The sequence below is a fragment of the Python bivittatus genome, unplaced genomic scaffold (genome assembly GCF_059951505.1).
Source record: "Python bivittatus isolate LINGU-HERP-01145 unplaced genomic scaffold, Pbiv_v1 ctg000080_np1212, whole genome shotgun sequence".
Lineage (NCBI taxonomy): Eukaryota > Metazoa > Chordata > Lepidosauria > Squamata > Pythonidae > Python > Python bivittatus.
The window spans coordinates 6,417,434-6,444,156 of record NW_028277035.1 but is presented as its reverse complement, the minus strand read 5'-3'; the positions used below and the strand labels follow the sequence as shown (position 1 = coordinate 6,444,156).

General features: G+C 40.6%; 1 protein-coding gene across 1 annotated transcript; it reads left to right on the top strand.

The window, feature by feature from the left end:
* The first annotated feature begins 4,721 nt into the window (after positions 1-4,721).
* LOC103063943 (myosin-1B) lies at positions 4,722-24,159 on the top strand. The gene is made up of 38 exons (XM_088133438.1): positions 4,722-4,925; positions 5,397-5,540; positions 5,864-6,020; positions 6,220-6,247; positions 6,580-6,697; positions 6,790-6,882; positions 6,983-7,046; positions 7,163-7,261; positions 7,387-7,490; positions 7,590-7,728; positions 9,231-9,349; positions 9,438-9,587; positions 10,070-10,240; positions 10,442-10,748; positions 10,856-10,923; positions 12,193-12,280; positions 12,367-12,484; positions 12,606-12,729; positions 12,813-12,949; positions 13,099-13,354; positions 14,360-14,602; positions 14,700-14,876; positions 14,966-15,111; positions 15,209-15,299; positions 15,389-15,778; positions 17,054-17,180; positions 17,761-17,879; positions 18,151-18,347; positions 19,182-19,365; positions 19,486-19,651; positions 19,962-20,086; positions 20,246-20,554; positions 20,639-20,842; positions 21,279-21,404; positions 21,488-21,658; positions 21,754-21,858; positions 22,546-22,641; positions 23,892-24,159. The coding sequence occupies exons 1-38, from the start codon at positions 4,722-4,724 to the stop codon at positions 24,042-24,044; spliced, it is 5,817 nt and encodes a 1,938-aa protein (XP_087989564.1). The 3' UTR covers positions 24,045-24,159.
* Positions 24,160-26,723: the final 2,564 nt, after the last annotated feature.

Here is a 26,723-nt window from a genome sequence, read left to right as displayed (position 1 = left end):
AGAACAGTTCCCAAAATAAGAGAAGTCTCCAACTCTAAAATTGTGCTCAAATATTCTGGATCATTGCCAAAGTAATTGACCAGAGAGAATTGTAAGTTCAAAAATGAGATATGTAGATAATGTCACCTCATCTGAATACATCTTTTCTATAAAGTGAAGTTTTCTTCTAATATTTTTTCTATGTTTGGAGAAATAATGGTTAGAAGAGAAATGAATTATTGTAAATTTTATTTATTTATTCAATTTATTTAGCCGCCCATCTCACTTTTATGTGACTCTAGGCAGTTTACAATAAAACAAATAAAAATGCAAAATACACAATACACAATATAAAACAAAACTAAAAACACATAGCAGCCGGGCATGATCTAATCCATCATCCATATAACCAGGAGAGGGGCAGGGGCCTAACCCACGCCCAGGGCCCCAGGTTCAAGCACAAAGCCAGGTTTTCAAGGCCTTACGAAAGGCCAACAGGGACGGGGACAATCTAATCTCAGAGGGAATGAAGTTCCAAAGGCAGGTGCCATGGCAGGAAAGGCTCTCCTTCTGGGCCCCGCCAGCCGACACTCCCGAGCTGACAGTACCTGCAGTATGCCCTTCCTGCCAGTTCAGATAGGATGGGTAGAAACAATTGGGTAGAGACGGTCCTGTAAGTAACCTGGTCCTAAGCCATGAAAGGCTTTAAAGGTGACAACCAACACCTTGAATTGCACCCAGAAGGACACCAGAAGCCAATGCAGCTTGCAGAACAGTGGTGTCACATGTGCCAAATAACTGGTACCAGTAACTTCCTGCACCACTCCATTTTGCACCAATTGAAGCTTCCAAACACTCTTCAAGGGCAGCCTCACATAAAGTGCATTGCAGTAGTCCATTAAAAAGCAGGTTGTGCAACATTGTTAACCGTGGGCTTGTCCACCCTGCCTAGTTGCCCTGTCCCTACAACTGCACAACAACCATTTCTTGAGAACAGAAATGGACCATGTCAGCCTGTCTCATCTCCCTCCCATTGCAAATGTGACCTGTTTACATGTTCCTGCTGAAGCCTGAATTTGCTCCTAGTGTTCATTGTCGGTTTGGCTGGAGCTCTTCCTTATAGGCTAAAGCTAGCAGTTCACTGGCTATTTTACAGAGGAGAGAATACAGTTGAGACAATACTGTAGTTTCTTTTGCCTAAGAGCTCCTAAGACCTTTCTTTTTCTATTCATATTTTGAAAAGCACTGTGGCTAAGTATTTGTACAGAGGTTGCTGGTTCAAAACCCAGTAAAATGTTTTTGTTTAAATTAGTATTTCCTTCATCCACCCAGCTTACTCTAGCTAACTGAGGACTTTGAAAAAGTGTAGGGTTTTAACTCAGGGGATGGGCGAAATGTTGAAACACTGAAACCTTGCCCTTGTTTTTGTTTAAAAGGCCATTAGTTAGCTAGGGAAAGCTAAGTAGGGAAAGAAAATAATAGTATATATATTTTGAAGTTTTTTATGGGTTTTGAACCAGCAACCAGGGGCATGTGCTAGGGTGTGTGTGTAAAAAATAAATCAAGATGGCAGCTGCAACTGTGTAATGAAAGTTCCAACCTTGTTGGATGAGAAGGAAGAACTATTTCCTTTTGAATACCAAATTATAGTTAACAAAAGGGATTGTTTCTCATCACCATGAAGGCCATTCTCTTATGGGTAAAAATGTAAAGTTAGGAATATTTTCAAGATTACCTTCTGGGATAACTATTTGAGTAATAAATAATTTAGGGTGAAAAGGATATTTTTCTGCAGGAAATACAAGGGATACAGTTTGTACGGTGCTCTATAGATATTTAAACAATCAGAAAATCCCTTTGTAAGTAAGTGTAAAGAGATCAGAACTGAGAAGGCCATTAATGTAATACTGTCCTACACCAGCTGAATTTCTGATCCTCAGCTTTCAGATTCTTGGAATGCCAAACACGTCTGTAAATTAAGTTTGTGCCAAGCATGAAATGTGACTCCACAAACTTCCCCTAAGGTCCCATCACTCAAAGTCAGAGCAACCCTGCCAAAAGAGGATGACTGCTCCAGAGAAATCTTGGACTTCTTTTCTGCCCTTTGTAATGAAACTGGGCCAAAAGTAATGGTCCCTAGTTAAGGAAATATAATTCTGAAATCTTTCTAGATCTCAGAACTTTTATGCTTTGCTATGTTTACTGCAGACATTTCTTAGGCAGAAGAGCAGTAGATACAAAAATAATGACTATAATTATTCAAGAGGGCGAGAAAATGCAACCTTCACACTATCTGAAGAGGGGGTATATCTTTTCAAGCAATACATAATCTCAAACACTTATCAGTTTACCTTCCTTAATTTTGAGACTACAGGCATCTATAGTTGCTCATAGAGAAACATCAGACTTATGGAATACATTAGCCTCCATCAGAATCTACTGTCTTCTTTTTACACAGCATTTTCACCTAGTCTACTTCATTTCTTTCTTTTCCCTCCTTTTTTCTTCAGTGTAATCCTAACAATAAATGAAGTGCAATTATTTTTGTATTAATTCAAGACACTTTTTCTGGTGTTCCCTTTATTTTTTCCACATGCTTTTATAGGCCATTCACATTTATAGGCCGTACTGTCTTAATGCTGGTGTTCTTAAATCTGTCACTGTGACTTTGCTTTAGACCCACTCTTTCTTTTACCCTCACCTTTCACGTGTTTACTTACTGTCCTAGCTCCTGTTGGTGATCCTGAGAAATCCATGTTCCTTTCTACCTGTATTGATGACAGTTTCCATCTCTTTAATTTCTAATATTTTTGCTAGCCACTTGCTCCATTTCCAGGAATATACATTTCCAATCCAGGGCTGGAGGTCCTTTAATTCAGTCTCTTGCCTCTAAATTTCACTTTATAAAGAACAGGAATTCTTTCTTAAAATGTTTAAACCGATAACAGAATCAAAGCACAATATATAAATTCCCATCCACATTCCATACTCCTTGTCAAATTATTTATAGACTGATCCATGATGTTGATATGTCTAATTATATCTATTTGCGTCAAATATGGATGAGAATCTTGCTAAGAGTTGCTAAGATTACTGAAACAGTTTTGACCTTAGGAAGAAGAGGAGGGTGCTGTGTATGCAAATCACTTCATATATAAGTGGCCCTGGGACCAGCCTCTTAGGTCCTTGCACCAACAGCTGAAAGGTAAGAGGGTGTAAAAGGAATAGGAACTCACCCTAATTCTTCACATCTCAATTCATTCCTGCTGGTTTTGGCACAACTGAGCAGGGCTGCCTATGTCACTAGGGATTTAAAACCTGACTTCATCCATTTAAGCTACATACTGGACGTTTTGTAAAGGATCTATCATTTTTACTTTGCAGTATTGGCCAGCTCGAGCCTGCATTTAAATCCATAGTACCACACAAGGTAAGACCCTGATTGATTACATCTCTGGGGACAGCCAGATTAATGACAAATAAATACTAGGGATTGATATGCATGCAGTTCAGGGAGGAAGCGCTTCCTTTTAATGGGTTGTGTACTGTGTATAGCTGTGTCATAATTTGCACTGAGGCTGCATTCTAGTACAAGTCAACTAAGGTACTGTCCCCAAAGATATTGGTACGTTTTACCAGACTTTCTAAAGGAATATTTGCACTGCCACAAAACCACTGATCAAATCCACAAAGCACGCTCTATGACGCAGGTCCAAATTCTGGATCATGATAAGCATTAGTACTGCGGGTGCATGCAATCATTTAAAGGATATGGGATATACAAAAGATTTTGACATGGAATTTCCCATAGGACATCATTTGTGCTGCAAATTAACTATGTTAAGCAATAATATATCAAGAACAAATATAGAGTTACTCTAAAGTGTTTCCCAGTGTAGGCCTACTGTTGGCCCCCAGATGGAAATAATAAAACATTGTATAAGTTTCAAATTCCAACAGTTCAGACATTCTGCTTTAGCTGAGCAGATTGCAATAGCCAAATTTAAGTGGGCTTCCAGGGACAGAAACTTTTTCCAGTAAACATATTTAAGTCTGCTGAATTGGACTTTAATGGACTTTAAAGTCCAATCATTTTATGCATGACACCAATAGAAAACAGTAGATAATTTGCAACTAGAATGATAATCTAAATATAGAGAACAATAAGATAAACTAAACTTTTGTGACAATTAGGACATTTTATTTTTTTTTTAAATAATACACTGTCCAAACGGTCATTGTCCGATAGATTATAGCGTCCTTACTTCTTAAATATAGTACCTCTATTTTCATACTTTCCCATATTTTTCCTGCTTAAATGTCTCAGTGTAGTAGCTTGGTTTATATATTTATTTGATTAATTTATACTCTGCCTTTCAACTGCCTTGGCAATTCAGAATAAAAAGCAAAGTTAAAATTCATCAAGTAATTTGGTGAGTGAGCTCTAGCTGTTCTTTCAGCATCAGTGGTTTACATAATCTAATATCACGGATAATTGAACAGATCTCAGGGATATGAAAAGATTTATGGTATAGAATTCAATATTTGTCTAAACAGTAAAATCTTCTACTTCCACATAAAAAGAAACTTTGGTTCAAGTCAAGGAAGAACAAATCCCATGATGTGAAAAAAGGCCAAAGGGAAAGTTAAATATAAGGATTTCTACATTTTCATGAATTGATCTGTGTGTTTCTTTTCTTTAGTTTTCTTCCTTGTTGAATTGCACAACATAAACTACAGCTATGGCTTCAGATGCTGAAATGGCAGTTTTCGGGCCAGCTGCTTCCTTTCTTCGAAAGTCAGAAAAGGAAAGACTTGAGGCCCAAAATAAGCCCTTTGATGCTAAGAATTCAGTTTTTGTGGTGGATCCTAAGATCTCTTATATCAAAAGCACTGTCCAGAGCAGGGAAGGAGGGAAAGTCACAGTCAAGACTGAAAATGGAGAAGTAAGTAAAATATTTATTTATTTGATTGATTAGTTGCCTAACTCTCATAAGCAACTCTGAATGACTTGAAATTGGATAAAAACATAAACACAAAATAATTGCCAAAAAAAAAAAAAAAATCCTCATCAACACCCAGAAAGGAAAATACAGTAACACCATACAGTGTTCAGTTCACTCAAAACACTTTCATTTTTGATGGGTTCATCTTGTGATCTGGCCCACTGCCTGGAGAAAGAACCAGGTTTTCAAGGCCCTACAGCAAGGTCTGAACCTCAGGGGGAACGAGGCTCCATAGAGCAGGCACTGTGATAAAAGGTCCCACTAGATGACATTGTTTCCTAGAAGGGACCCAAAGCATCTTCATTGCGCAGGATCTCATGAGATGTGCAGAGAAAATAAAGTGCAATTGCTATAGTTTTCTTCTCTCCACTTTCTAAGATAATATATACAGGTCTGTTCTTTCCTTCCTAGACTGTGACTGTGAAAGAAGATCAAGTCTTTTCCATGAATCCTCCCAAATATGACAAAATTGAGGACATGGCCATGATGACTCATCTCCATGAACCTGCTGTCTTGTATAACCTCAAAGAGCGTTATGCCGCCTGGATGATCTACGTAAGCATATGCTGTGGTGGCCTTTTTCTATTCTTTTATGGTGGAACTAGGTTTTAAGACCTAAGAATCCTTTACCTCCTCACACCAAATAACTTCTTATGTTAAGTTGCCACTTTGTTGTTAATTAATTCATTAGTAACCCTGCTCTTTAAATCCAAAGTAACTACTTGTTTCTAAATTCTGTCCTCTTGATGTTTCAAGGAAATACATTTATTTATTTGTGTTATAATTTTATTTAATAAATATTCTATTGAAGATGCTTTTGAAGAAATTGTCAACAAAAGGTAAAATAGATTATGCAAATTCTGTTTTATTTTTTGCAGACCTACTCAGGTCTCTTCTGTGTCACTGTCAACCCTTACAAGTGGCTTCCAGTATACAATCCAGAAGTGGTGACTGCCTACAGAGGCAAAAAGCGTCAAGAGGCCCCTCCCCACATCTTCTCCATCTCTGACAATGCGTATCAGTCTATGTTAACTGGTGAGTAGATGGATAGTTCTGAAGGAAGGAATGTATTTTTATGAGAAGCCTCAAGGTTTTTCCTACACGATGTGTTCTTCAGGCCAGACACTTAATGTGCTGAATCATTTGGAGTTACAAATTAATTAGTTCCCTAATAATGATAGTTTTCCTTCAGCCTAATTGCTCACATTAAAGCCTTTTTTATGTTTCTTTCCAGATCGTGAGAATCAGTCAATCCTGATCACGTAAGTTTATTTCCTTACTGAGCTCTGTATTTGCTTTATGGTAGAGTACCCCAAAGTGTAAAGCAATTTCTTAGGATACTTGTAGACTTCCAGAGTGTAGAACCTGATCATGTATGTGAATGCCTTGTTTTATGCTTTTACTATTAGATCAGTAATTACATAAGATATTTCTATAGATAAACTTCATAAGTTTCAAAGTGGGTAGCCATGTTATGTGGCTTATGTGGCCTTTGATCTCCTAGTTTGCTTACTCTTCAGCTATGGGAGCTCCCATTTCAGTTGTGGAGAGGATGAGTTACACCTTAACACTCTGTTACCCTTTTGGTCAACAGTGGAGAATCTGGTGCTGGAAAGACTGTGAACACAAAACGTGTGATTCAGTACTTTGCGACAGTTGCAGCTGCTACTGACAAGAAAAAGGAAGAACCAGCCCAACAAGGCAAAATGCAGGTAGCTTGTCTGCCAGAAAAGAATGACCTGTGATTGTGTAACGTTTTTAAAGGATGGACGATACATAATCTGACAGTAATTCTACTTTTCAGGGCACCCTTGAAGATCAAATCATTAGTGCCAACCCTTTACTGGAGGCTTTTGGAAATGCTAAAACTGTTAGGAATGACAATTCTTCACGTTTTGTAAGTCTTACTGATTCTGAACATAGCACTTGGCATTACGTAGAAATACGTAGAAGATGCGACCTTGGATTTGTGATGATATCCCTTCTCTTCTTTAAAGGGCAAATTCATCAGAATCCATTTTGGTGCCACAGGCAAGCTGGCTTCTGCTGACATTGAGACATGTAAGGGATTGTGCTTGCATGTAAGGGATTGTCCTCCACCCCATTCTTCTTCCCTCTCTCCCCCTTTTTCTTTCTCTCATTCTTTATCTGCTTGTTTGCTTCTCCTTTCTTGGCAGATCTGCTGGAGAAGTCTAGAGTTACTTTCCAGCTAAAAGCTGAAAGGAGCTACCACATCTTTTATCAGATCATGTCCAACAAGAAGCCTGAGCTGATTGGTAAAAGGCATCTTTTACTCTTCCGGGGGCAGCTGCTGAATATGCTAACCTTGAATCCCTATTGTTGCTGTAAATGATATCTATGTTGAATAAAGCAAGTTAACCCCCTTTTATTTTTCCTTCAGAGATGCTCCTGATCAGCACAAACCCCTATGACTTTCTGTTTGTAAGCCAAGGAGAAATCAGTGTTGCCAGCATAGATGATCAAGAAGAGCTGATGGCTACGGATGTAAATAATACAAATACATATAAATATTTTAAAAACCATTAGTGTACTCTAGCTGGAAGTAATATAAAGAATAGTTACTTATCTTGATTCAATTGCCAGAGCGCCATTGACATCCTAGGCTTCAACGCTGAAGAAAAGACAGCCATTTACAAGCTAACGGGAGCCGTCATGCACTACGGGAACATGAAGTTCAAGCAGAAGCAGCGAGAGGAGCAGGCAGAGCCGGACGGCACTGAAGGTATTTTCATAGTTGATGATGGAATTACCTGCCAAAACCAAATCAAACAAAAACCCCTCTTGAACGTCAGCTGCTTTAACGTGAACAGCTGAAGTTTAATGCATAAGAATGAATTCCTAAGGCTGTGGAGGAGTTAACTTTGGAGCAGTATATGTTTATGCTGTTAGTCATATAGCTTTAACATCCTTTCAGCTCTGTAATAATTTCATAGGAGATGATCTGGAAACTTGAATGAAGGCAAATAGACTTCATAGTTGCCCTAAAGCCAGTGAATTTCTTCTCCCCACTGCCCTACCCCCTCCCCATATTTCTGATATTAAGATGACAGCTCCTTAATTATGAAGAATGAATATGCTAATTGCTATTTTGTGCAGTTTTGGATTTGTAATTTTATTTATTTATTTATTTATATTTCAAATTTAGATACCGCCCATCTCACAAAAAAGTGACTCTGGGTGGTTCACAATAAAACATCAATAAATATTAATTAATATACAGTAAAAACAATATAAAATACAATAAAATAGAATAAAAACCAAACACTTATGCAAATAATATCTTCCAATGTTATTAGTAATAATATAACTGTTACAGTAATAGTTATGTTAAGAAATAAGCATTGCAGACAGATCTTGATAAATCTTGCAGGAAAATAATTTGGCTTGACTTCAGTATTGCAGAGATAATAAGTTAGGGTTTGAAATTAATGCTCTTTTTTCCAGTGTCCTACACATACAAAGTAAATATTATCTGTTTTTATAACACACTAATTTATACAGGTAATCCTCACTTACTAACTGGAATTGGCACTGGTAATTCCATCGCTAAGCGACATAGTTGTAAAGTGAAAAATCACGTGACTGCACCTGACTTACGATTGCAGTTCATCACTTCTGGCCGTGGTTGTTAAGTGAATCACTGTAGGTCACTAAGTGCAATGTCACGTGACCACAACTTGCAACTTCCATTGACTTTGCTTGTCAGAAGCTGGCTGTGAAGATTGCAAATGGGGATCATATGACTGCGGGATGCTGCAACCATTATAAATCTGTGCCGGTTGCCAAGCACCTGAATCATGATCATATGAACATGGGGACACTGCGACAGCCACAATTTCGAGGACTGGTCGCAAGTCTCCTCATTCAGCTCTGTCATAACTTTGAATGGTTGGTGAATGAATGGTTGATAAGTGAGGACTACCTGTACTGTAATATCTACTTTGAAATGAAATAAGGAATAACGGATGACAAAATGTTGTCACTAAACAAGTGTTTTTATTTAACCTCATGAACTTAATTTATGTTCAGATAGACATAATTATTCCTTCCTTCCTGCACCAACAAAAATTCATCTTAAGAAAAGATTGTCTGCTTTTTCTTGTACTTATTTCTTGGAAATGTGTCTTATATAAAGTGTCATATAGTGTTTGTCTGTACATGCCTTTTCCAATACAGAAAGCATACATTTTGCTCATAAACCTTTCCTCTTATTTTTGTGCTCAGTGGCAGACAAGGCTGCCTACCTCATGAACCTCAACTCAGCAGATTTGCTGAAAGCTCTGTGCTACCCCCGAGTCAAAGTTGGCAATGAATTTGTCACCAAAGGCCAAACTGTCCAGCAGGTAAGGACCTGCAAGAGAAGGTTTCATAGGCAATGGATTATTGGCCCAGTTATATGCTGATACAGTCCCTTTCATTCTGTTTGTATAGGTATATAATAGCGTTGGTGCTTTGGCTAAGGCTGTTTTTGAGAAGATGTTTCTGTGGATGGTTGTTCGTATCAACCAGCAGTTGGACACCAAACAACCTAGACAGCATTTCATAGGAGTGTTGGACATTGCTGGCTTTGAGATATTTGATGTAAGGAAACCGGGCCTTGGTGGCATAGTGTTGGAAAGTAGAGATGTGATGTTTATAAAATGTTTAAGCAGTTAATGAGTGAAGTACAGTTCAACAATGTTCTGAATGCAAGGCACTAAAGTAGTCAAATCATTTCTGAGCTGTTGACTGGAAGGATGATTTAAATAGAACTATCTGGCACAGAGAAGAAACTGTAGAATTTTTTGGCATGAAGAGTGTGGGTCATAAATTCAAGTCAGCTGTGGCATAGATATAGTCTTTGAAAACACTGGAGGTAGTGAGTATAGGGCATACTGAAAAAAAAATGGATTTAACAGCAAAGAATATTATGAGCAGACCTGCTAGCACTGATTCAAGAAGGAGGTTAGATATTTGTACATTTACACAAACCTTAAATATTTAAGAAAGCCTAGGGAAAGGAAGCTATATTAGGAACATTGGTAAAGGTGATTGTTATTTTCAAATTACTTTGTATTGTCTAGTTTAACAGCTTGGAGCAGCTGTGCATCAACTTCACTAATGAGAAACTGCAACAGTTTTTCAACCACCACATGTTTGTACTGGAGCAAGAAGAGTACAAGAAAGAAGGAATTGAATGGGAGTTCATTGACTTTGGAATGGACCTGGCTGCCTGCATTGAACTCATTGAGAAGGTCTTTTAAAAATAAAGTTTTTAACCTCCAAGATGATATATGTTTTCTAAACCTGATATAGTATACATGTATATAAAATTGATGAATTCTTAATCCCATTCTGCTACAGTCACAAATGCTTAATGCTGACTATGAAAAGTGTAATTTCGGTTACAGTGAAGAACATTTCTTGTAGCAATCTCTCTTTCTTGCTCTCTCCAGCCCATGGGCATTTTCTCCATCCTGGAAGAAGAGTGCATGTTCCCCAAGGCCACAGACATGTCTTTCAAGAACAAGCTCTATGACCAGCACCTTGGCAAATGCAAGAACTTTGAAAAGCCTAAGCCAGGGAAAGGCAAAGCAGAAGCTCATTTCTCCCTGGTGCACTATGCTGGCACTGTGGACTACAACATTACAGGCTGGCTGGAAAAAAACAAGGATCCATTGAATGAAAGTGTCATTCAACTGTTCCAGAAATCCTCCATGAAGACATTGGCATTACTCTTTATGGATCGCCCTGCAGATGTTGGTAACTACATATCCAAAGAACATTCCTTTGAAGTCTAAAGAAATAATGTTATATATTTTCCCAACCATGTTTTAATTGCATCATATATATTTATATTTTTCTCCTAGAGGGTGGTGGCAAGAAAGGTGGAAAGAAGAAGGGTTCTTCTTTCCAGACTGTATCTGCTCTCTTTAGGGTAAGCACAATTCTACTATTTGTGCAGCCTGAGATGAACCTATTTTAAATAAATTGTTAACAATCTATTCCTGAGTTAGAGCAGAAACTGATGAAACAAATTCAGAGGATGCTTGCCCTAGAAAGGGTGATTCAGGGATCCAAAAGTACTCTGTCAGTACAAAAGCATGCAAAAGTGTAGTCAGTGAAGCCTGATTTTGTTCCAAATATTCTCTTTAGTTGTTCCCTTGATCAGTGAGCTCAGTCTAATGGTTAAGATATTGGACTACAAATAGAGAGAACCAGGTTCCAAATCATTGGTGTTTTGGAATTCAAAACAGTAACATTTTCCCCATGGGAAGGATTCTTATAATTAATGTCTAAGTCTTATTTCAAGTCCATCTAGACCCTTAGTCCGTTTATAACTTTCTAAAATCAATGTTCTAATCACCTTTTTGCTGTTTATTCCAAAAGAAGATTTTTTTTAAAGTCCTTAATCTTGTATTAAAAACTTCTTTTGCTAAGGATTGAAGAAAAGTCACCTGGTGAGTGCTATAAAACTTGCTGCTCTGAAGGTTCCTAATAACTGAAAAGCAATTAAGAAGTAATTCCAAAACTGATTAAGACATTAGGCTCAGCTGAATTTTGTGTCCATATAGGCTACATTATGGCTGTGAGCTTGATTGAAATCCCTTGACTCCCAGCTGCTCAACTCACAAACTGACTCCAAAAACCTCGGTTCCTGCAGTCTATTCACAAGGAACAGCTGTCCAGAGTGCAATTGGGCAATCTCACAATCTCTTCTTTTTCTGCAGAGATTTCGCCAGCCAGAATCCACCAACTACCTGGTGATCTGGCTGCAATGCCATCCACACTCCTTCAGGGACATCTAGTTCACTATATATCCTCACTCAAAGTCATGAATCCTCACCTAGATTTGAATTCTAAAAAAAATGATAAGATGGGACTTTGAAGGTTGGACACTAGACAGAACCAGAAGGAACTAAAGATTACAATTAAAGGAGAAGAACACTTAAATTTGCCTTACTAATACAGAATGGAGCAAATCATTGGTGTTTTGGAGCCAGTCTCTAGTTTCTCAGCCCAATCTTCCTCATAGGGATTATGTTATGATCATAAGGCTAGATTCAAAATTGCTATGAATTCCACCTTGAGCTGTTGGGGAAAGGTGGGATAGAAATCTAATAAACAATTTAAAGTTGGCTTTTTAAAAAAAGTATTGGGAGTCATGAAGTCTACTTAGATGTCACAAATATTTCTGGTCCTACAGGAGAACTTAAACAAGCTAATGACCAATCTGAAGAGCACTCACCCTCATTTCGTGCGCTGCCTCATCCCCAATGAAACTAAAACTCCTGGTAAGAATTATACACTTTAATTATGTATGAGCAGCATTGCTCTGAGTTCTATTCTGTACTGCCAATATATTCCAACATCATTTAAGGTGCCATGGAACATGAGCTTGTCTTGCACCAACTGAGGTGTAATGGTGTGCTGGAAGGCATCAGAATTTGCAGAAAGGGATTCCCTAGTAGGATCATTTATGGTGACTTCAAACAGAGGTCAGTGTGCTAAATATTAGCCTTCTTCAACTTTGTGCCTCCCATATTTGTAATTATAATTTTCCTTGAAGCTAGTGCATTTTGATATTTTTAGATATATAAACTAAGCTTCTTCCAACAGATACAGAATATTAAATGCAAGTGCTATCCCAGAGGGACAGTTCATTGACAGCAAGAAGGCTTCTGAGAAACTTCTTGGATCCATTGACGTGGACCACACTCAATATAAGTTTGGCCATACCAAGGTAAAATTACTCTCTGTTACAAAAAGTTTAAAAACTGGGTCTGTTTGAAGAGACCACAACTTTGCATTTTCTTCCCCCTCAAGGTGTTCTTCAAAGCTGGCCTTCTGGGTCTTCTGGAGGAGATGAGAGATGAGAAGTTGGCTCAGCTTATTACACGTACCCAAGCTGTGTGTCGTGGCTTTCTGATGAGAGTGGAGTTCAAGAAAATGATGGAAAGGAGGTAGAGTTTTACCATTTATAATAAGGCTCATGATCACATTAATTTAATGAGCCTATGTGCACAATAAGACAATATATCACAAATACATCAGAATTAACTCAAGCTGATTAATAGAATCATGCTTAAAATTTTGTTTGCCTTCCTTCCAGAGAATCCATCTTCACTCTTCAGTACAATATTCGTTCATTCATGAATGTGAAGCACTGGCCTTGGATGAAATTATACTTCAAGATCAAGCCCCTGCTGAAGAGTGCTGAGTCAGAGAAAGAAATGGCCAACATGAAGGAAGAGTTTGAGAAAACAAAGGAAGAACTTGCAAAATCAGAAGCAAAACGGAAGGAACTGGAAGAAAAAATGGTGACCCTGATGCAGGAAAAAAATGACTTGCAGCTCCAAGTCCAATCTGTAAGAATTTTGATAACATTAGAGATTTTTGTACTAATAACCTAATTCTAATCTGTGACCTATATACATTACGTATGAGACAAAACTGCAAAAAATCTTGCAGTGAAATAATTTCCAGCTTATTCAATGTTTTTATACTTAGCTGATAGATATTAAGTACAAATGGAAACCCAGAAGAAAGCACTATTAAAAATTTTTTTTAAATCTTTGCCTCACCCTTCTTTTTGATTTCACTGTTCTATCCATGGGGTCTCAAAAATGTATCCTGCTTCCATGCATTCCTCTCTAACCATATTTCAAGTCTTTTCCCTCCGTCTTTATCAATTCCATTCCACTTCAATGATGTGCTGTAGTTTTGCTCATCCCCACCTTCCCATTTTGTGGACTGTTAGTAAGGATCAAAGCAATCATAATCAGAACATAGACACAACCTGAACAAACATACATGTTTTATTTTTTCCTACATCCTAGCTTCCATTCAGTAAAACAGAAAAGCTTAAATAGGGTACTGCTGGGAAAACTGAATCCACCATCTGTTTTCAGTGTCCTAAATATGTCTAAGATTATAGCCTTTTTATTTATCTGTGCAGGAGATTAAAATCTGAACTTTCATCCGACAATGAATTAGCCAGGAGGGTTGGGCTCAGAAAGAAAGTAGGAATCATGTAGATAGTTTTTTTTCCATAAGGGATTCTAGACCTTTTAGTCTCAATCCTATCTTCATTGAGTAAAGATGGTCTGAAGGGTCTGTAAACATTTTAAAGAGCCGAATGTAGTTCAAGAGTGTATACTGCAGTTATTCTTCTGAAATATTCATAAAAATGCAATCTTTTGATGAAAAAAAATGTGTAGTCACTTTTATAACAACATGTTAGTATTAGCTACAGAGCATATTCCTTGTCAGTATGAACATATATGTCATTATCTAGAATTGTTTCTTAAACCCAAAAAGAAATGAGAAGATAAAATATTTTTTACAACCCCTTTTTCTTTTGGTACTTACAGGAAGCTGATGGCTTGGCAGATGCTGAGGAGAGATGTGACCAGCTAATCAAAACCAAAATCCAACTGGAAGCTAAAATTAAGGAGCTGACTGAGCGGGCTGAAGATGAAGAAGAAATGAATGCTGAGTTGACAGCCAAGAAGAGGAAACTGGAGGACGAATGCTCAGAATTGAAGAAAGACATTGATGATCTTGAGTTGACACTGGCCAAGGTTGAAAAGGAGAAGCATGCTACAGAAAACAAGGTACTGGACAAAAACATACTGACATCAAATTACTATCTACCATTGCCATTTCAGAGCATAGTAGAAGATTATAACCCTGTCTGTTCAACTTTCAAAGGTGAAAAACCTTACAGAAGAGATGGCGGTCTTGGATGAGACCATTGCCAAACTGACCAAGGAGAAGAAAGCCCTGCAAGAGGCCCATCAACAGACCTTGGACGATCTGCAGGCAGAGGAGGACAAAGTGAACACTCTGACCAAAGCAAAGACCAAGCTGGAACAGCAAGTGGATGATGTAAGCACACTATCATCTCCGGGGAAGAACCGGTCTCAGGTGGAGGTGGTGCTGTGACGGCACTATCATTGTGATCTCTCTGTGTTCAGCTTGAAGGGTCTCTGGAGCAAGAGAAGAAACTTCGCATGGACCTTGAAAGAGCTAAGAGGAAGCTAGAAGGGGATTTGAAGCTAGCTCAAGAATCTACAATGGATTTGGAAAATGATAAGCAGCAGCTGGATGAAAAGCTGAAGAAGTAAGTAGTTATGTCTATTGTGATGGACCTTTGTGCTAAGTGGAATTTCCTAACCATTTAATTTGGAGGCTAATCCATCATGTTTTGTTATGAAAAGGAAAGACTTTGAAATCAGTCAACTCCAGAGCAGAATTGAAGATGAGCAGGCCCTGGGCTCCCAGCTTCAGAAGAAGATCAAGGAGCTGCAGGTCTGTCAGAGGGTGGCTCCTTTGTGATTGGAAGAATGAAGACCCTGGGAGACAGTTGTCAGGGTTCACGGCTGCTTTTTTTTCTCTAGGCTCGCATTGAGGAATTGGAAGAGGAGATCGAGGCAGAGCGGGCATCTCGCGCCAAAGCAGAGAAACAGCGGGCTGATCTCTCCAGGGAACTTGAAGAGATCAGTGAGCGTCTGGAGGAAGCTGGTGGGGCAACCGTAGCTCAGATTGAGATGAACAAGAAACGTGAGGCAGAATTCCAGAAAATGCGCCGGGACCTTGAAGAGGCCACATTGCAGCATGAAGCCACTGCAGCCGCCCTCCGCAAGAAGCACGCAGACAGTGCGGCTGAACTTGGGGAACAAATTGATAACCTGCAGCGTGTGAAGCAGAAGCTGGAGAAGGAGAAGAGTGAACTGAAGATGGAGATGGATGATCTTGCCAGCAATATGGAATCTGTCTCCAAAACCAAGGTATAGGTATTTTCATACATTAGCGAAAAATTATAAGAATTATTTCATCTTCTCAGAAGTGTGGCATGATTTACTAACTACTGGATATGCAGAACATCCACAATATACAATATTAATTACTGGATGAGCTAAGAAGTTGACTAAGGTTTTTCTTATGAAACACAGAAATACATTTATGCATCCACTGCTACCTGTGACTGCCTTTAAAGACAGTTATTCAAAATTTATCTTCATCAGGTCAGATTTTGGGGGGGGGGGGTGTTCACCTAGGAATAGATGGATCAGCCTACTTTACTCTGATCATAATGATCATTTATGAGTCTGTTCCAACTTATTCTTTATTAATATTATTGTTAAGCTTTCTATACTATCAACCTCCAGACATTCCTGGTGGTTTTCAGAGTTACATAAAACCATAAAACCATAGCATATAAAGCCTCTCTGACACTACTAAAACCCAGTGTCCTATAGCAATTCCTCATCAACTGTACAAGAGAGTTCTATCTTCAGAACCCTTCTGGAAAAATTTCAATTGGATCCCATAACAAAGAGCATACACAGAGAAGCAGCATTCTCATGCTCCTCCATACCTGACCTCATTTTAAGAGGGTGTCACTCTTAAAATCCTAATTATGGCTGCAGACATTGGGCTCTTTTCTATGCGGAGCAGGCATTCCTTCAGAAACGTAGGTGCCAAGTCATGAAGGGCTTTATAGGTTACAACCCACACTTTGAATTTTACTTGAAAGCCAATGCAGTGCTTGTAAAACAGGTGCTATGTGGTGGTGGCAGCTCTCACCCACCAGTATGAGAGTAGTTACATTCTGTGCCACCTGCAATTTCTAGATAGTCTTCAAAGGCAACCAGACATAGGGTACATTGCAGTAGTTGACAGGAGAGATGGTGAAGACATAGGTAACCATCACCAGGACCCGAGGCTCAGGGAAGGGCCACAACTTGTGCACCAGACAGGATTGGGCAAAGCCCTCACCCTAGCTCCGTGCCTATCCAGGAGAAGCAATATGTCTAGGAGGACTCCTAAATCACCAGCCTATTTCTTCAGCAGTCAGTAATGCCTATGACAGGTAGACTGATTTTGATGTAGCACTTTGTTTTGGCTGGAATTAATAATACTGTATATGGCAGTAATCCAAATGGATGAGTAATTATATCTGGTCTTGACAGCACTTCCGCTTTACCTTCCTGATTTTCAGATAAAGTTCTCCTTTATTAGTTTGCAGGATATTTCAATACATTTCCATTTGCTGATTTCAGTCAACTCTTGAGAAATTATCCCGCTCCTTGGAAGATCAGCTGAGTGAGATTAAAGCAAAGGAAGAAGAGCAGCAGCGTACAATTAATGACCTTACTACTCAGAAAGCTCGCCTGCAGACAGAAGCAGGTAAGAAGAAGTGGTAAAGTATTTATTCTGCACACCATTAATGGTATTTGAATTTGCCTGTAAGTGCTCAGAAGAGCCATAACTTGCAATTAATGCTAAAATCCAAGGAATACAACACTGGCTAGTGAAATTTGAAATATGTATATGTATATAAACCGAAGTGTTTGTCATCTGTGATTTGACTAAGAAATATACTTAGGTTGCTGCTGAAGGGAAGATTGGCTTTACTAAATTAAGTGGCCCAACTTAGTTACTTCTACATGCAAGTGATCCCATTTTTCTTTCTTGCTGAAAGTTATGTTTCACAACTCCATCTCTGATGAGACGTGCTAATTCTTCTAGTATCAGAGGTATCACAGAATTTATGGGAAATATGAGAGACCCCCCTCTCCCAATTTATATTTCAGGTGATAAGTGTAGCTCAGGAAGATATTATAAATAACCTAAAATACAATTAATATCAAATGCCATGTATTTGATTTTGTTAAAAATTTCCAATTGCTCCTATTCTTCATCAGCACTTTCTTCAACAATTAGTTCAGTCATGTCAACTCCCTCTCGTCTGTCTTCTGCTTCTCAGGTGAATTTGCCCGCCAAGTGGAAGAAAAAGACTCTCTGATTTCCCAGCTCTCGAGAGGCAAACAAGGTTTCACCCAGCAGATTGAAGAATTGAAGAGGCAACTTGAAGAGGAAATAAAGGTGTGTATTAAATCAAGATCTACAGATGAGAAACTTCAGCAGCTTCCAGCACAACCAGCTAAAGGTGCTCTTTTTCTCCTTCTCCATTACTAGAATTGCTAGTAAGACATATGTGCAATTCTGCATTTTCACAAGTAAACAGCTGAAAGGTTTAAATCCCAAAGACCACAAAACAAATCCGAAAAAGAAAGTGGCACAGGTGGGAGGTGCTAATAATGCCACCACTAGATTTGGGCAAAGCATTTACAACATCTTTTCTTCATTTCTCTAGGCTAAAAATGCACTGGCTCATGGCTTGCAATCTGCTCGTCATGACTGTGATTTACTCCGGGAACAATTTGAGGAAGAGCAGGAAGCCAAGGCCGAGCTGCAGCGGGCCATGTCCAAAGCCAACAGTGAGGTGGCCCAGTGGAGAACCAAATATGAGACTGATGCCATTCAGCGCACTGAAGAGTTAGAGGAGGCCAAGTATGTGGAGCTGGGAGTAGTTCTGCAGTGTAAATAAATTACAAGGACAAATGGGGTATAACTACCATAAGATGAAGTAATTTTAGCCGTATCTCTGAGAGCGGACTATGTTGCAGAGCTACCATAAGCTATTCTCCTTCTACACAGGTGCCTCAGCTTGCTGCAAAAAGGATGTAGCAAGAAGTGACATTCCAGTCTTTTTGTAGATATTCTCTTAGCTTAAATTGCAACAATGCAAGAAAAAACGATTGTTAAGTTTGCAGGATTGTTGTAAACCACTCAAAATCTTGCAGAATAACTAATCCAGAACAACCTTTCTTATGGAACAAAATTATTTGCAGCTTATCCCTTATTTCCAATTTTTTCAAACATTGCATTTGAAAAAGAATATTTGTACAGAGTGAGCAAACCTCTATAAAACATTTTATGTAATAATTTCATGACCTTTTGTAAATTAAAATAGTAATTCATTGCAAAAACTAATATAAATATAATTTCCCTTTTGAAAATTTAATAAATCCAAACCCAAGTCTTATGCTGATTATCCATGGAACTTTAGAGAACTTTATAGTTCTTATTACTTGTTGATAACCATTCTCATTCTCAAAGGTTTGCAATCTATCCTGCATGACAAGTTAGTGTTTCATGAGATCATTTGCATTTTGCAGAACTGCTTTGTATAAGTCTTAAAAAGCTAGAAAATGAAATAGATTTCCATGCCCATAGTAGAGAAAAGGGTGTCATTCTTATGATTGTAAACTTTTCTTCTTTTCATATTTTCTAAACAGATTCATGTGTGAATCATTGCTAATACTTAACCATTCATTCCTCCAGGAAGAAGCTTGCTCAGCGTCTGCAGGAAGCTGAAGAACATGTAGAAGCTGTGAATTCCAAATGTGCTTCTCTGGAGAAGACAAAGCAGAGGTTGCAGAATGAAGTGGAGGACCTGATGATTGATGTGGAAAGGTCCAATGCAGCTTGTGCAGCTCTGGATAAGAAGCAGAAGAACTTTGATAAGGTATTTTGCTCCTAATGATAAAAAAGAACACTTTGCACCAAGAAGTTGGGTCAATTAAATTAATTAGTTTAGTTCTTTATCAAATTTCTATGCCACCAATGACTCGGTGACCTTTTACAGATTCTGGCAGACTGGAAACAGAAATATGAGGAAGCTCAGTCTGAGCTGGAAGCTTCCCAGAAGGAGTCTCGGTCTCTCAGCACAGAGCTCTTCAAGATGAAGAACGCGTATGAAGAATCCTTGGATCACTTAGAAACTCTGAAACGTGAGAACAAGAATCTCCACCGTAAGTCTATAAGTTTCTTACTATGTGTTTATGACACTGAAGATACAAAACTGAGAAACTATTGATTATGTAATGGTTCTACCCCCCCTCCTATGGAGCAACAAGTGACAAGCACAGTAAGATAATCTCATATATGCATTCTCTTCATTAGAAGTGTTGTCTGCACATGCTCATACTGACCAGTTCCAAATGGATGAGTTTGGAAGAGCCAAGGAAATATTCTTTTCCCAAATATCCAGCTTAAAACTGTTAATTCTTATCATATAAACACTAGTTACCTGTCCTTCTTTATTTTGTGTGAAATTAACAGAGGAGATATCTGACCTAACGGAACAGATTGCCGAGGGAGGAAAGGCCATCCATGAACTGGAAAAAGTGAAGAAACAGATTGAACAAGAGAAATGTGAACTCCAGGCCTCCCTAGAGGAGGCTGAGGTAATCATTTTATTATGCTTACAGAAAACAAAAGCACAAATTCTTTAATGCATTATAAAGCACTCTAAAATATGTTTAGAGAGCATATTAGACAAGTATGAACAATGCTGTTATTTAGATGACTCATTAATAACAGTTGATATACTTGTTTTTCTTAAGGCCTCACTGGAACATGAAGAGGGCAAACTCCTCCGCGTCCAAATGGAGCTCAACCAGGTGAAATCGGATATTGACAGAAGAATTGCAGAGAAGGATGAAGATATTGATCAGCTGAAAAGGAATCACCTGAGAGTGGTCGAGTCCATGCAGAGCACATTGGATGCTGAGATTAGGAGCAGGAATGATGCCCTGCGGCTTAAGAAGAAGATGGAAGGAGATCTGAATGAGATGGAGATCCAGCTGAGCCATGTCAACCGTCAAGCTGCTGAAGCCCTAAAGAACCTCAGGAACACACAAGGACTGCTCAAGGTAAGTACAAAGCAGTTTCAAGAAACCATCAGAAAATCCCTACAATTGTAAAGATTTCAAGGGCTACCCTAATTTATTTCATAGGACACACAACTGCATTTAGATGATGCTTTGAGAAGCCAGGAAGATTTGAAGGAACAAGTATCCATGATTGAGCGCAGAGCAAACCTGATGCAGGCTGAGATTGAAGAGCTCCGGGCAGCTCTGGAACAGACAGAGAGGGCCAGAAAAGTGGCTGAACAGGAGCTTCTGGATGCCAGTGAACGTGTGCAGCTTCTCCACACACAGGTAAGAATCTAATTATTTGTATCCTCCTATAACCACTAGTTGAGAATGACAGGACCACATATGCACTACTGCAGAGAGAAAAACTGGAGTATTTTGAATATTTGAATATGGTCAGAAATAATTAAGCTATGCTTAAACGATATTTGCAGAGCTTTACATAAAACATCTGTAAAAATTATTATTAATCTTCCTTTCTTCTATTATATTAGATTAGGCGCTATGACACTTCTGTCTTTTTTGAAACTCTGAGGGAAACTTGAGAATAAGACTAAATGAAGAAATACAAAATAATGTTGCAGGCATTATTCTTTCAATATACAGGTTCATTTTTAGAAGAGACCATTATTTTCTGTGTTTTCAAAAAAAATATGTATTGGTTATTTAAATTAATCATTTCATGTTTATTAGAAACTAACAGTATATTTTTCCAAAACAGAACACCAGCCTGATCAACACCAAGAAGAAGCTGGAAACAGATATTGCCCAGATCCAGGGTGAAATGGAGGAGACTATTCAGGAGGCACGCAACGCTGAAGAGAAGGCCAAGAAATCCATCACTGATGTGAGTTGATGGAAGCCTTCTTTTGAAATCTGATCCTATATACACTTGTAGCAGCAGAACTGGATTAGTATCTTTATTAATAGGCAGCCATGATGGCAGAAGAACTTAAGAAAGAACAAGACACCAGTGCCCATCTAGAGAGGATGAAGAAGAACCTAGAACAGACTGTAAAGGATCTGCAGCACCGTCTTGATGAGGCAGAACAATTGGCAATGAAGGGAGGCAAGAAGCAGCTTCAGAAATTAGAGCAAAGAGTGCGTAACCATCCCTCTCTATACGTACAGACTTTATAAGGGTTGAATGCAATAGAGCATAGCTGATATCTAATTTTCAACCTTTTCTCCCTTAGGTACGTGAACTCGAAGCGGAAGTTGAGAATGAGCAAAAGCGCAATGCTGACGCTATCAAGGGTGTACGCAAATATGAGAGACGAGTGAAGGAGCTGACTTACCAGGTGAGGGTGATAAGCATGGGGTGAAGTTATTTATCAACCAACTTGGGAACAAAGAATACTGGGAAAATGGAACTGGCTTTTTTTCATGAGTTATACTTGCATAGGCTTATTTATAGTCTAGCTATTCCAGACCTGATCACAATTTTACTTAGCTGAAAATTTTGAAATCCCTGAATATTTTGAAATCCACATTATATAAGACTTAATTGACACCTTTACCTCCCCCTTTCTTCATTTACAATATAAAAAAAACACTAAATAGTAACTGTTTGCAAAGAGACCTAAAACAAATCATCCTTATTCTAATTAACCAACATTATCACCAATATAAAATATCTCCCTTAAACTTCATGGGTATTCATTTCCTGTAAGGAAGCTCCAGACCTCTCTTGAGTCATTGTTGACTCCTGGTGACTGCCTGGACTAGTCCCTGAAGTTTTCTTGACAAGATTTTGGAAGTGGTTTGGCCTGGCCTTCTCCCTGGGGCTAGGAGAAAGGGATTGGTCACCCAGCTGGCTTTCAGATCTAAGGTGAGACTAGAACTCACTCTCCCAGTTTCTAGCCTGGTGCCTTAACCTCTACACTAAACTGGCTCTCTAGGAAAAAATACTCACTTGGAAAGTCATTTAAAGGGATTTAAATGATAGAAACTCGTATTTTTTCCCCTGTTGTTATAACTTTATTTAGTCTGAGGAAGACCGGAAGAATGTTCTGAGGCTCCAGGATCTGGTGGACAAGTTGCAAACGAAAGTGAAAGCATACAAGAGGCAATTTGAAGAAGCTGTACGTAATGCATTAAAAATGGAGCAATAATTGTATTTCAAATGAATTTGAGTGGCTCTGGATGTTTGGGCCTTCTGGATCTGGGGCTTACCATCTTTGGTACTGGATGGGATGGCACTGCCCCAGACGGACCTGGTGAATAATGTGGGGGTCCTTCTCAAGGAGCAGGTGGCAATCATGGCCAGGAAGGTCTTTGTACATCTTCGTGTTGTGCGCCAATTGTGTCCCTTCCTGGATCTCTACTCACAGTTACTCATGCCCTGGTCACCTCCAGAATGGATTACTGTAACATGCTTGACATGGGGATGGCCTTAAAGAGTATCCAGAAGCTTCAACTGGTGCAGAACGTGGCTGCGTGGACAGCTATATTCACCCCTAGGATGGTGCACATTACACTTCTGTTCTGTGAGCTGCATTGGTTGTCAGTCTGCTTCTGGGTGCAATTCAAGGTGCTGGTTTTGATCTTAAACCCTACATGGCATGGGATCAGGTTATTTGAGGGACTGCCTCTTCCTGATTTCATTTACCTGTCCAATCAGGTTGAGCAGGAGGGCTGTGCTGTGGGTCCCGTTTACTAAGGAGTTCCATCTGGCAGGACCCAGACAGCGTGCCTTTTCTGCTGTGCCCCCTGTCCTCTGGAACATCGTTCTCCCTGAGGTGAAGTTGGCTCCATCCTGGCTTGCCTTCTGGAAAGCCCTTAAAACATGGTTTTTCTATCAATCTTGGGGATCCCATGGTGGGCTGTATGACATCAAGTAACTGTTGTTCTGCAGTCTTGGGTTTTTTATGTTTTCTTTTTTACTTATGTTTGAGTGTTTTATGGTTTTTAAATTGTCATTATGTTTGCATGCTGCCCAGAATCACGTTTTGTGAGATGGGCAGCTATATAAATTTGCTAAATAAATGCTAATCAAAATTCATTGCCTATAAGGTACAGCATTTATAAAATCAACTGAGCTTTAATTTTTATAGAATATACCTTAAAAGCCTTATAAAGTAAACTAATTCTTTATAGAATTAAACAGATTAGATTCAGCTGACTCACCAAGAATTTTTACACTAAATATTCTCAATTTGTGAAAGGCAAATTGAACTTTTCATTTACCTAAAATTGCATAATGGAGACTCAAATCTTTCCTCTTCACCATAGGTAAAAAACATTACATGGAATGCAAAAGGCTATTACCTGTTTGCATTCCATATAAAACATAAGTAGACTTGTTTTTTCACCATACTTTCTTCATTCTCAGGAGGAACAATCCAATCTCAACCTCAGCAAATTCCGCAAAATTCAGCATGAGCTGGAAGAAGCTGAAGAAAGGGCTGATATTGCAGAATCACAAGTCAACAAACTGAGAGTGAAGTCTCGAGAAGTTGGAAAACAGACATCAAGTGAAGAATAAGTTTGTCTAACTGTTTCAAGGTGACTGGAGAAATGCACAAAATGTGAACCTCTTAGTCACTCTGATTTGTAATTATTGTGTTTTCTGTCTTTGGTGTCTAGGAAATAAAGATTGTAGAAACGTTTGCATACATAAGTTGATGTGATCTTGTTGTGAGTTCTGCCCTCCCATATGAAATATGAAGCTTCTCCTTAGAGGAATAACACTATCAGAACATGATAATCATTTGTGTACATAGTTCAGGAATCACTTGCTATAGGTCATGTTTGTAAGGTTTGCCCCGTTCGACAGAGAAACTCTCGTGACACGTGTGGTTCACAAAGAAGGTTTACTCATGCGTAACGTAGTAGTCACAAGCAAAGCCAGGACTGGCTTGGTACAAGTGCATCACTTGTTATATTCCCCCCTTCCCGTGCTTTTTCCCCGCCCCGCGATCACGTTGCAGCTGCGGATTATTGGCCCCCAATAATCCCCCTTGATTGTTCATGATGGCAGGATCGGTCAGGGTCCATTGTCCTTGATTGCCAGTCCCCCTCCGGCTGGGTTGGTTCCTCCCCGTTACGTGCAAGCCCGTGGGTTCTGTGCTGCGTTGCGATCTTGTTTCGCTGCCTGCGGCCCCGTTCATTGCTGGCTCGCGCCATTATCAGTTTATAGTTAAAAGCTTTCGCTGCGGTTTTCCTGTTTGGCTGGGCGCAGGTGGCCCGTTAATTAGCGGCGCTTTCAGTTCCTCTTTTCCCTGCTAGCTACCGCCGGTGGATTCCGCGTGGTCTGGCTGCGAGCTTCCCTGAAGCCCTGTGCTTCCCTGAAACCCCGTGCTGACCGAACCTGACATACCGCCCCCCTGCCGACAATTCCCCCCCCAGCTCTATTTCGGCTTCCCGGGGTATTTTTTGTAAAAGTCCCGCACTAGGTCCGGTGCCCTTATGTGGGTTTTACTCACCCATTCGCTGTGGGACTTGGGAAAATGTTTCCATTGCACTAGGAGCTAGGTCTGCCCCTTGTGCCTCCGGGCGTCCAGTATCTGGTTGATCTCGAAATGCTGCTCCCCCCCGACCATGATGGGTGGTGGCACTCCCTCTGTCTTGTGCCAGGCGTTCCCCGGCTGGTGCAGCTTTAGCAGGCTGCAATGGAACACCGGGTGGATCTTCCCGAGGCTTTTCGGGAGCGTCAGCCTGACGGTTACTGGATTGATGACCTCTGCAATGGGGAACGGCCCCACAAACCTCGGGCTGATTTTACGATGCCTGGTGCGTCATTAGGTTTTTGGTTGACAGATACACCTGGTCCCCACTTTCCACTGCTCCTCGGGGAGCCTCTTGTGGTCCGCGTGTTTCTTGTAGTCGGCTTTGGCTCTTTGCAATGCCGCGTGCGCCGCTCGCCGGGTCGCGTCGATTTGGGCGAACCAGGCGTCCAGGGAGTTGATCTGGGATTCTGGCTGAGGCAACTCCGGCATGGGGACGAAGTCTCTCCCGGTGGCTACTTTGAACGGAGAGAACCCGGTACTCTTGTGGACGGCGTTGTTGTATGCCACTTCCGCGAATGGTAGTAGCTCCGCCCAATCGTCCTGTTGGTGCCCCACGTAGCAGCGCAGGTACTGTTTGAGCCCCCCGTTCAGGCGTTCTGTGGCTCCGTCCGTCTGCGGATGCGCCGCGGAAGAAAGGGCTTGTTTCGTCCCCACCCGCTTCAGGAACTCCCTCCAGAACCGCGCGATGAAGTTGCCGCCCCGATCGCTGATGACCCGTCGGGGCGCGCCGTGGAGCCGGTAAACATGTTGCACGAACAGTCTCGCCAACCCCTTTGCCGTGGGGACTCGCCGGCACGCTACAAAGTGCGCTTGTTTAGAGAATAAGTCCGTAACCACCCAAATGGCGGTCTTCCCCTTACTCTCCGGGAGCTCTACTATGAAGTCCATGGCGACCTCTTGCCATGGGCCGTCGGGTTCCGCTACCGACTGGAGTAGCCCTCTAGGTTTGCCTTTGGCCCCTTTCGCCGTCGCGCACACCGGGCAACCCCCCGAGTACGCCTCCACGTCCTTACGGAGCGTGGGCCACCAAAACTGCCGCCGGATTAAGTGGAGCGTCTTTACGAAGCCGTAATGCCCCGCGCTCCGGCTGTCGTGGGCTCTTTCCATGACCTCCCGTCGGCAACCCTCGGGCACATACAGCTTTCCTTCGTGCCACCACAACCCCTCTTGGCTGGTTAGCGCCTCTCGGTTCTGCTTGAGCCAAGCGTCCCGCTCCACCGCCTCCGCGAACCCTTGCCTTACTTCAGGCGCCGCGTCCCGTCGCTCCCCCTTGGTCTGGCTTCGGGTCACCGCCTTTGCAGCCAGTCTGCTGGCAGGGATGATGGAGTCCACGATCTCCTCCCGTAGGCTGGCGTGCTGGGGCATGCGAGACAGTCCATCTGCTAGGAAGTTGCGCTTCCCGGGGATGTGTTTTAGTGTGAACCTGAACCTCCCGAAGTATTGGGACCACCGCGCCTGTTTGGGGGATAGCTTACGCGGGGTCTTCAGGGCCTCGAGGTTCTTATGGTCCATCCACACCTCGAACGGTTCAGCTGCCCCCTCCAGTAGATGCCTCCACGTGGCCAGTGCCCACTTGACTGCGTACGCCTCTTTCTCCCACACCATCCACCTCCTCTCCGTCTCGGTGAATTTGCGGGAGGCGTAGGCGCATGGGT

What these genes read in the sequence shown, in the direction of transcription:
- LOC103063943 (XM_088133438.1), top strand. Translation starts at nt 4,722, where the DNA reads ATGGCTTCAGATGCTGAAATGGCAGTTTTCGGGCCAGCTGCTTCCTTT. An exon ending in TCGCCTGCAGACAGAAGCAG is followed by an intron (nt 17,181 to 17,760) that starts GTAAGAAGAAGT and finishes TCTGCTTCTCAG; the next exon opens with GTGAATTTGCCCGCCAAGTG. An exon ending in AGCAGAAGAACTTTGATAAG is followed by an intron (nt 19,366 to 19,485) that starts GTATTTTGCTCC and finishes GACCTTTTACAG; the next exon opens with ATTCTGGCAGACTGGAAACA.